The sequence below is a fragment of the Chrysemys picta genome, chromosome 7 (assembly GCF_011386835.1).
Source record: "Chrysemys picta bellii isolate R12L10 chromosome 7, ASM1138683v2, whole genome shotgun sequence".
In the NCBI taxonomy this organism is placed as follows: Eukaryota; Metazoa; Chordata; order Testudines; family Emydidae; genus Chrysemys; species Chrysemys picta.
In genome coordinates, this window is record NC_088797.1 from 50,403,244 (window position 1) to 50,413,774 (window position 10,531).

Here is a 10,531-nt window from a genome sequence, read left to right on the forward strand (position 1 = left end):
GGGAAGGGTGTTGTCTCAGTGCTCTGTAAGGTTGGCAATTTGGCACCAGCAGTGCAGTATTGCTGTGCCAGGCTGGGCTGTGACAATAGCTTAACAGCCAAACCGTCCTTCCTTTTCGTTCCAATGCCCCAGCACATTTATCTCTTTCCTTTCTTCCTCTTTCTGTGGTTCCACATGATGTTGATGATTAAACCTGTGTGCACATGTCATAAACTAGCTGTCTGATGCTTTCATGTGGCTTCTAGGAATTCCAGCTGACCGTGACCATCCCCCACATGCTTTCTACTCTGAAAACTGCTCTGCAATAAGATTTATGGCTTAAAAACATTTAAAGCTTCTCAGAATTCTCTTAGAACTGAGTTAACCTGGATGCCTAGGCCCCTAAACATAGGAGACATGAGCACCCCCATCTACCTAGACTCCAGTGGGAATGGTTGGAGTCAGTTCCATCCAGGAAACAAGCGGAAGTGCATGAGGCTGTTGGTGCCCAAACTTCTCCAGAGTTGAGGCACGGTGCCCCCAAAATCCAGTGATCTCCTCTGTGTAAAAGGCAGAGGTTCTGGCTGTGCTGGATCCTGAGACCTTCCCCAACTCATGCCAGTCTGTCTGATCTCCTTGTATGGCCCCATCACTCACCCATGAGCACGGGAGTAGTAGTATCCCCATTGTACAGATGGGAAACTGAGGCCCAATACTCAAAGGTATTTAGACACCAAACTTCCATTGATTTCAACTGAACTTGGCTACGGCATAAAGGAATTTGATTCCAGTGGCAGTGAGACCCCTAAACATCTCTGAGGATCTGGGTCAAAGTGACTTGCACAAAGTCACACAGGGAGTTTTGGGGGACAAGGGAATTGAACCTGGGTCTTTTGAATTCGTCTCATGCCCTAACCATTAGGCAGCCCTTCCCCCTGCCATTTCCCTGGCTCCTAACCCAGTTCTTGCTCTGTCCGGGTCCCATCTGGCTGACTGAGTGCCTATGGTTGGTTGTCTTGCCAGAACCGGATGCACGAGAGCATGAAGCTGTTTGACAGCATCTGTAACAACAAGTGGTTCACAGACACGTCCATCATCCTCTTCCTGAATAAGAAGGACCTCTTTGAGGAGAAGATCATACACAGCCCCCTGACCATCTGCTTCCCGGAGTACACAGGTAACGTGCTGCTTCTTGCCAGGGTGAAACCCATCCTGGCTCCCAGCGAGCGGAGAATCAGCCATTTCAGCATGGCTCCGGGATTTGGTCTGTAGCTCAGCACCTGCTCTGGGTGGAGGATAAACTTGTAGCTCCTAGAATTTCCATCCCAGACCTTCCGCATTTCAAGATCATTGGCCACACCCTGGTATTTTAGGCTGCACTCACAGGCTACAGGCAGGAGATAGAAACGAAAATGCCAAGGGTTGGATTACCTTGTTTATACATAGATCTTACTAGGCCTGTTGCGCTGCGATTCCTGCCTGTTAGTACGGGTTGTGGCTGGGAGGAGGTGACTACAAACGGGAGGTCCTGTGTTGTCAGGAGCGACTGGGTGCCGTTGCAGACCTCACGAGAGGCATCTGTTTAGGAATGCGTGAAATGAGCATGTGGACGGTACAGAGATGAGCGTGGTCCAAAGGCTCAGCTAGTAGATCAGATGCAATAGGTCTCATGCAAGATACACAAGTCTCTGAAGAGCTGAGAGGCTCCTGGCGGTGCCAGAGGAACTGAACCCAAAGGTCTGTGCAGCCGCAACTAGACCAGAAAAGGCCTGTGACTGACGGTGGGGCTGCCTTTGGGAGGCAGGTCCCTGTGAATGGGACAGACAGTGGGAAAATCCAGCTCTGTCGCTGCTCCTGCTGATGTGAGAAGGGATGTAAGAGAGGGCAGCTCTGTTGAGATGTTGACTGGAGGATGAGTCCCCTGGGGGGGGTGGGGAGGGGTCTTACCTGAGTTAGGGTGGCTGTCTGCTGTGTTTAGCAGTGGGGCAGGGTTGGGTATAAAGCCCATCCAGACCTGTGGTTGTACATGGCAGGAAGTAGCATCTCCTTGGCACAACTGAGTTGAGTCAGGCCCTGGAGTTGGCTGCTGCCATCTGGGAGCTTAGCACCAGCAGGAGCGACGCGGGTTCCATGCACAAGATGCCGAGGGCTTATCTGATCATGAAGCTGTGTGCTAGAGCAGGCCTGAGGTGCTGGGGAGATCTCTGCTCAGCTCTCGCTTCCTCCAGGTACCCTGGAATGGCCCCGTGAGCTGCTTCCAGCCAGGCCAGTGTTAGCACAGCTCCTCCTGCATCACAGCACAGGCGGTCATGACACCTGGGGCTCAGGGAGGTTCAGGTTCAGGGACAGGATGAAGCCACTGCAAACTTCAAGGCAAACCCCATTGTCCGAAAGGATGCTGGAGCTGCCCTGTTCTGTGCCATCAGGCTGGGAGCATGCAGGCCAGACCAGGCCTGCCAAAGTTTTTCTAGGAGACGCCCTGTCTGGGCTCATTGAGACCCAACCTATTTGAGGTGGTTGTGTTAATTGAACGCTGGCCCCAAGGTACTTCAAATGTTAGGGGAGTTGTTTGAACTCCAGCGCTTGATGCGCAGAGCCAGTCCCTTACTTGCACCTTGGAGTCCCGGCTTCCCTGGCGTTCCAGTGGCAGCTGCCCTCTCCCAGCCCAGCTGGGGCTCCCAAGGTGGAAACCAGCTGGCCTCTTCCGCATATTGGCTCTGCCTCGTTAAACTTGGGTGCTTGCCTATCGCATACCACTCCAGTCCAGTGGCCGCATCCGTGACGGGGGAGAGGCGGGTTTGAAAATCCATGTAAATTGTAGCAAACCTGGGCCCAACGGGGAGTGACGATCACTGTGCTGCCCTCTAGGGCCCCTGTGAGCTCAGAGTACAACCCACTGGCCATGTCCCACGTCCCGCTCTGCACAGCCCACAGAGGGTGAGTCTGTTCCAGCCACAGCTATGGATCCTGCCTCTTTAGCTCAAGCTATAGCAGCTCCTGCTTCTGGTTCAGTCCCTGGCATAGCAGCGTAGCACTTGGGATCCTCCTTGTGTGGCCTTGACCTCTCCAGCTACAGGAGAGTTGCTTTCTGCTCTACAGCCCCATGCTGGGTTTAGCTCTGGGAGCACGTCTCATTCTGTCCATTGGAGGGCAGCAGTGCCAGCTGGTAGCACCTGGGACCTCTGTGCCAGACAGGACCACACTGTGCCAGGCACTGTACAAACACAGACTGTCATTTAGAAACCAGTTAACTCTCTCTGGTCGGGTTTCAGAGTAGCAGCATGTTAGTCTGTATCCGCAAAAAGAACAGGGGTACTTGTGGCACCTTAGGCCTGGTCCCCACTAAGCCCCCACTTCGGACTAAGGTACGCAAATTCAGCTACGTTAATAACGTAGCTGAATTCGAAGTACCTTAGTCCGAACTTACCGCGGGTCCAGACGCGGCAGGAAGGCTCCCCCGTCGATGCCGCGTACTCCTCTCGGCGAGCTGGAGTACCGGCGTTGACGGCGAGCACTTCCGGGATCGATTTATCGCATCTTAACCAGACGCGATAAATCGATCCCAGAACATCGATTGCCTGCCGCCGGACCCTCCGGTAAGTGAAGACGTACCCTTAGAGACTAACAAATTTATTAGAGCATAAGCTTTTGTGGGCTACAGCCCACTTAATTCATTCTATGCATCCAATGAAGTGGGTTCTAGCCCACGAAAGCTTATGCTCAAACAAATTTGTTAGTCTCGAAGGTGCCACAAGTACTCCTGTTCTCCCTGGTCACTAATCCCTGCGAGCCCTTGAAACGGAGTTTGATTCCAGGGCAGCCAGGGCCCCAGAGACGCAGGGAAGAGAAGGTGGTGAGCACAGCAGCATGCAGGCTCCATTTAGTCTGCGTTGTTTTATCAGCACCTCCTGGCAGCCGTGGCAAATCCTCATCGGGACCTCACTGTGAGACTGAAAACCGGAGAGTGTCTCCCCGTGACGCTTGTTCTGTACAGAGGAAGTGCCAGAGGCATGCCAGGTCAGGAGGACAGGAAACAGCAAGCTACAGACCTGCTCAGTCCCTGCTGATAAGCTACCAGGCCAGTAGCTTGTGTCTGGCTCTTTCTAGCGAGGCTCCCGTGCTGGGCTCAGTGGAGTCTTCAGCAGTGGGGGGTCTGTACAGGGCAGCGGCACGTTGGACTGGGGTTTAACTGAATGGCAGCTGAGCTGCTCTCTCCTGGGGTTACTGGCAGCTGTGCACATTGTGACTGCCCTCTATACAGAAGGGAACTAGTGGACAAATCTGCTTCCTTCTGGGGTAGGGGGTGAAATACCTTTGACCGGCCAGTTCCAGCCTTCAGAGCTGCTCTGGCTGTGGGGAGAACACAGTGTTCAGGCTCCGTATGGGGCTGTCTGGGTCTCCACCCCATCTGCCATGTGCCAGGTGCCCAGGCCTTGCTGGGGGGTAAGTAGCTTTGACCTAGAAGAGATGTTGTCTGCCTGTCCTAGGGGTCTGTCTACACTGCAGCTGTGAGCACACCTCCCAGCCTGGGGAGCCAGGCTTATGCCCTGTTAGTGTGAGTCTGTCTCCCAGGGATCAGAGGTCTCTCCCCACTGCAGGGTGGATGGATCCTGACCTGAGTGGATGGACCCTAATTCAAGTTAAGAACCCATCTTTTTTCGCAGTGTTGACTTTTCCATAGGCACTTACCTATCTGTAGTATCTGGGCACCTCACCATCTTCACTGTGATCCTCACATGCCCCAGGTGGCAGGGCAGGGCTGTCACCCCGTTGTACCGGCGAGGCCCTGAGTGGTGAGTGGCAGGATCAAGGTTGCACCCTGAGTCTGTGGGAGAGGAGGGGATTGAACCAGGTCTCCCCGTTCTAGGCTGGTGCTCTAAGCTCTGGCCCAGCCTCCCCTCTCTCCGCTTGTGAGCTGGGCGGGCCTAAAATTCCACCTGCCTTTTCTTGAAAAAACCCAAACTAACTGGAGCTATCCCTGGCAACCCTACAACAACCCCTTCCTCTGCCCCACGCCACCATAACAAACCCACTGCTATGCAGCTCCTCTCAAACCCAGCACCCAGCAGCAATCCTGCTGTAGCAAGCCAGCATGGGCACGCTCTGCAGTCAGGGTTGGAGCAGCCTGCTGGGCTGTAGCAACCCTACAATAACAAACTGGGGCCTGTGGAACCTACTCCTCTCAAGTGATGCTGTGTGAACAATCAGGGCATAGGGCCTGGTACCCCATCCCGCCTGGAACAGCCCAGCAGTGCGTCGATCTGACAGAGAAGTGGCATTCTGGAGGATAATAGCCGTAAACGTTGAGCTCTGGGGCTTTCTGAAAAATCGGTACATGGGGGAAGGGAAATCATGTGATCAAGGGGAAAATATGTTGGATTTTAACACCATGTGCTTGTCCGCGTCCCTTTTGCAGCACAACGGTTCTCAGTCCCAGACCAAGGTAACTTTGGAATGGCCAGTTTTCCAGTCATTTTGTGTGCTCTGACGCAGCTCTGCAAGCCCCGCAGAAAGTGACCGGATGTGGGAGTTAATCCGGTCACTGTTGCCTTTCAGGTCGCAGGTTACCTTGATGGAGCTTCTGGGGAATATAGACGAGTCGATGCAGCCAATGCCCCTATTACAAACAAGCACCATGGGCGGGCCCAATGCACTGCTGTGCCTTGCTGGGGGTAGCACGCTCCGGTCTTCTGCCCCAGCCGTGCACCTGGCCTGCCAGTCCTTAGCCAATACTGGGCATTTCCCCCAATTGGCCACCAATCTAAGCTGCCACCTCAGTTTGCTACTTGTGAGACCCACCTTCCTGTGCGGTGCTCTGCGGAATCAGGGAGTGCAGACTGGGCAGGGATTTTCAAAGTAGGGTGCATTTGGCAGGCTCTACCATGGCATCGTCTGGGCCAGTGCCAGCTGGAGTCACCAGTAGTCAGGCACAAGTGGTCATCTTTCAAGCCATACTGCTCCCTCTCTCCTCCTCTTCAGTCTCTGTTTACAGTGCTATGGGTGGTATAAGACCCAGTCAAATGGATTAGCAACGTCTCCTGGCAGCGGGCTAGGCTGGCTTGGTAGGGTGCTTTGGGGTGACAGTCTGGGATCTGGAGAGGCCTTAGTGTGAGCAGTGTGCAGTTCTGGGCACCGCACTTCAGGGGTGATGTGGACAAATTGGAGAGAGTCCAGAATGATCAAAGGTTTAGAAAACCTGACTGTTGGGGACAGGTCAAAAACCTGGGCATGTTTGGTCTTGAGCAAAGAAGACTGAGGTGAGGGAGGGCCTGATACCAGTGTTCAAATCTGTTCTAAAGAGGATGGGGATCATCCTTTATCCCATATCACTGGAGAACCCCCAGAAGAGAATTTGGGGGTGTCCAGAGGTTTGTCAATGAGCCACCATCTTGGCCTACACACCAGGGATAGAACCGGGCACTTCAGAGCTAAGCGTAGGAGCTGCTACAGCTTTAGCTAAATGGCTGAGTCCCCAGGTGGGCCTGTACCAGGTGCCATCCTCTGGGGGTTAGGCAGAGGGGCCAGTAACGCACCCTGTCCTGTGGGGTGTACATGTTGCAGTGTGTGTATCCTAGCCAGTGTGTTCTAGGCGAAGCTGATCACATGGGTTTGTCACTTGTAAATGGGTGGACACCTGCGCTGAAATGCGTCAGACTCGGAGCCCTGGTGGAGAGGGGCCCACCAAATGTGTATGACAAACAGGCGCTTCCCTCGGATCCAGTTCTGCAGGTGGCTCAACAGACCCAGTCAGTCCTCCAGGGTGGGTGGGGAAGGTTCTCCATGTCAGATGCCGTCCTTCTCCACGTTCCCTCACCCACGGCGCTCACTGCATTGTTGTGGAGCGAGATCCCGGGGCACAGCATCACCAACCCAAAGATTCAAACATCAGGTCCGACCCCCAGAAATCACGAGTGGGGCTTAAAACTCCTGAGCATTTAAAACCCAACAGCTGTTAAGTTTTGATTCTGATGTCTGAGCCGTCAGGCTCACTGAGGTCACGCTTGTCAAGCTTTTCTCTGCAGCTGGGAGGGCAAGACACTTTTTTTAAGGAAGCTGCGATCTCGTACAATGGCACGACTCCTCGTGAGAGCTGGTGGCGCTGGGGCTGTGGCCCAGCCAGGATGAAGGGCTGACTCGCACTGTCCCATGTATGTGAAATCTGCCTCCTCCAGCAGAGGGAGCTGCTCACTGGAGGCTGGGGATTAAAGTTGTGTTGTAAGCAACTGTGGCAGCATGTGGGGTGAGAAACGAGCCGTGGGTGCAACAGCATCTCAGTGGTGCTATGGCTGGGAGTCTCCTCAGATCAGCAATTACTGGAGGTGCCCGTTGTTCAGCCCCCTCCATGCCCCGGACTAGTCTTGATGCAGAACAGGTGTGATTGGTTCAGTTGCATTCAAATCCCCTAGTGACTGGGTGGCTTTTGAAGCCAGTGGAAGCGTCTCCTTTGCGTGGGACTCGTGGCCTGGCTCTGAACTTCGCCAGCCACTAGCCAGCGTCCGGGCCCGGAGCCCAACTGGGAGCATTCTCTGGGGCATCCCCCTCCCCTCAGCGTGGCTAGCATTAACTCAGGAGTGGAGGGAGCCCTCCTGTTAACAAGCCCCTTCCAAGGGGGGGCGGGGTCTGAATGGGGAAAACCCCCAAGCGATGCGTGGGGCATGGGCGAAGGGTCTATGAGGCAGAGAGAACACCCCTGTCCCCAGCTGTGCATGCTGGGAGCTGAATCCTGGATGCAGCTGCCATGTTGGGGGCACGTTATTGTGAGAGGCACAACACCGTCTTTCCGATCCTCCTCCCCCCCATTTCCCCCTGCGAGGGGGGCACTGCCCCAATGTCTGGCCAGCATCTGCTCACCAGAGATGCCAGAGGGTGGGGCCAAGGGGGCAGGGCTGCTCCAGTGAGCACTGCACGCTTTGGGCCCTACATGGTACCCCTCTGCCATCGCTTTTTACAGAGTAATAGCCTGCCCTGCTGGCTGGCCCTAAAGCCCACTGCCTGTCCCCTCTTTTGCCCATGCAGCTCGTGGAGATCAGGAGCCATCCCATGGGGTGAACCTGGAGCTGGGCTCTCTGCGTGGATTGGCCTGCGTGGGCATTAGTCTCAGGGTGGGGGACATTTGGGCAAGCAGCACACCAGCTTGGGCTGTGACCTCAGCCCCTCAGGGTTCAGCTCTGGCTTTGGGGCTCGAAAGCAGGTCTCTTCCACCAACAGAGGTTGGGCCAGTAAAAGAGATTCTCACCCACGTTGTCTGTTGCTCCTCTGACACATTTGCAGCCCAAGCGTGGGAGTCCGGAAAGGAAACTGAATAGCCCCCGCTGTAAAGTAATGAGGGCTGCAGGCTGGGCAGAGCTCAGCAACACTTGTGGCCGCAGGGGGACCCATGTGGGAGGAATCGCTCGAACTGCTCGGAAGTGTGGCTGGGTTCTCGGTTCCTTGTCGCTGTTGTCGTGGGTTGTTCAGGCCCCTCTGCGCCCAGGCAAGGGTAGGGTACAGCTGCAGTCAACAGAGCCGCTCAAATTGGGGTCATTTTAACCAAGTCGGAGACTACGTGAGACTGGCCCAATGGTTAGGGCACAAACCTGGGACTCAGCAGACTCTGGTTCAATTCCCTGGTCCCCCATCTGTGTCTGTTTGCCCATCTGTACACTGGGGATAGTAGCACAGCTCTTCTGCACAGGGGTGGGAGGTAAATACAACATAGTGTGAGGTGCCCCTTAGACAGACTAATGGAGGAAGTATTCCTGGTACCCCAGGCCCAGCTCTCTCCACCCCATTTCTACCATGGTACACAGCAGACAAAGGGACTTCAGAGACAAGTGCCAGAAAGGAGGTGTGGAGAGACGGGGTCAGAGATGAGTAAGGGGGGACATGACTGACAAAGTGCACAAGCGCATGGATGGTCAGTGATGTGGTTCTGCTCACAGGGACAATTGGGGACATTGAAAGGCAACACGCTGAATACTGCTGAGGGTACTTTTTCACCCAGTGTATATTTAACCTGTGGAACTCATTGCCTCAAGATCTCCCTGAAGCCAAGAGGTTAACAGGATTCAACCAAGGCTGAGAAGCTCCACATTTACACTGGCTAGGAGAGACGCATGGACGAGGCTTAGTTTTTGGGGTCACGCTTTCTAGAAAGGGCCGGCGATGAAGGGTTAGTGAATGAAGACTGGGGCATGTGTTGGATGGCTAAGCCGTGGTTATAAGCAACCTATGCGCTCTCTAGCAGTCAAATAGCCATTTATTAAAGTGTCTGTTGTTCATTTATTAACCCTCTATAGGCTGCTTGTAAACATCCCTGTGGTGTAAAGTGTGACTGTGCCTGTGGCACACACCTAGCTCGGACACCAGGTCAGGATTCACTTTCTGCCTGGGGAAACCGAGGCACTGCCAGCGGAAGAGACCAATCCAGGATCAGCGCTCAGGGGGCTCCTCTTAGCATTGTGCCCTGTATGCAGGTGGCTCATCTCCTCCTCCTCCTCCTCAGGGGCCAATAAGTACGACGAGGCGGCTGGCTACATCCAGAGCAAATTTGAGGACCTGAACAAGCGGAAGGACACCAAGGAGATCTACACACATTTCACCTGCGCCACCGACACCAAGAACGTGCAGTTCGTCTTCGATGCCGTCACCGACGTCATCATCAAAAACAACCTGAAGGACTGTGGGCTCTTCTAACGGTGGAACGGCACCTGCTGCGGAACGGGGGAAGGTGAGGCTGGCCAGGAAGGCCCCAGTGTCCAGCAAGGGCTCAGCGATAGAGGCCTGGGGGACAGGGGGGAAAGGCTGGTGCCCAGAGACGGCCTGTGGAGGAGAGGCACTGATGCCTGGGCTGGAGGAGGCCAGGCTGCGGAGCTCCGGGGCTGGCTGTGTAGCCAGGGTCCTTCTCTCTCCATGTTCCCCTCAGCCCTGGGTGCTTGAGCAAACGGGTCCTTCCTCCTTCTCAAGCAGCCCTACTGAGCTGTGGTGCAGGGCGGCCCCACTGCATGGATCAGCCCATGGGGGCGCCTCTCAGTAATGTACAAGGCAGGCAGAGTATAGGCCAGGGCGACGTTTCCCAGAACCTCGCTCTGTGGGCTGCTGCTGGGGGAAGGGAGCTGCAGGCCCATGAGGAGGGGGCTGGGGGGCCCACAGACCTGTGGGGAGCAGAATGGAGACCAGCAGGCCTGAGGGGCAGGGCCTGCAGGCCTTGGAGGGCTGGAGAATGCAGCCTCTCTACTTCGCGTAGTGATCCTGTCCCATGTGGGGCAGATTGGAGCCCAGTCGTTGTGAAATCCAAGCCACCTGGCCCCCAGCCATCGCCTCCAGTTGCCCTGGTGCTCTGGTGGGGAGCCCGGGGGTTGGGGGAGCAGAGGACTAACTCTAGGTGGTACAGGTTGCAGCAGGCCCAGGCGTTGGGCCCTTCCTGGGGAGGCCAGTGGGGAAGAGGGGGCTCTTACCCTTGCAGCGCCCACGTCCAGCATCACTGACGTGCCTGAGGCCAGGCACAGGGCCCAGCGGTCCTGGGGCATGGGGCTTGTGCCTGTGTTCTCTAAGCAGCCTGAGACGCCATGGG

At 55.4% G+C, this 10,531-nt stretch overlaps 1 protein-coding gene across 4 annotated transcripts in view; it reads left to right on the forward strand.

The window, feature by feature from the left end:
• The window catches only part of GNAI2 (G protein subunit alpha i2), a 206,036-nt gene that overhangs the window by 193,517 nt on the left and 1,988 nt on the right, over positions 1–10,531 (forward strand). For all 4 annotated transcript variants that reach the window (XM_005289345.5, XM_005289346.5, XM_065551406.1 and 1 more), the window contains exons 7-8: positions 1,003–1,156; positions 9,464–9,688. In XM_005289345.5, the coding sequence (XP_005289402.1) occupies positions 1,003–1,156; positions 9,464–9,654 (345 nt within the window). In that variant the 3' untranslated portion in view covers positions 9,655–9,688. The remainder of the gene's footprint in view (positions 1–1,002; positions 1,157–9,463; positions 9,689–10,531) is intronic.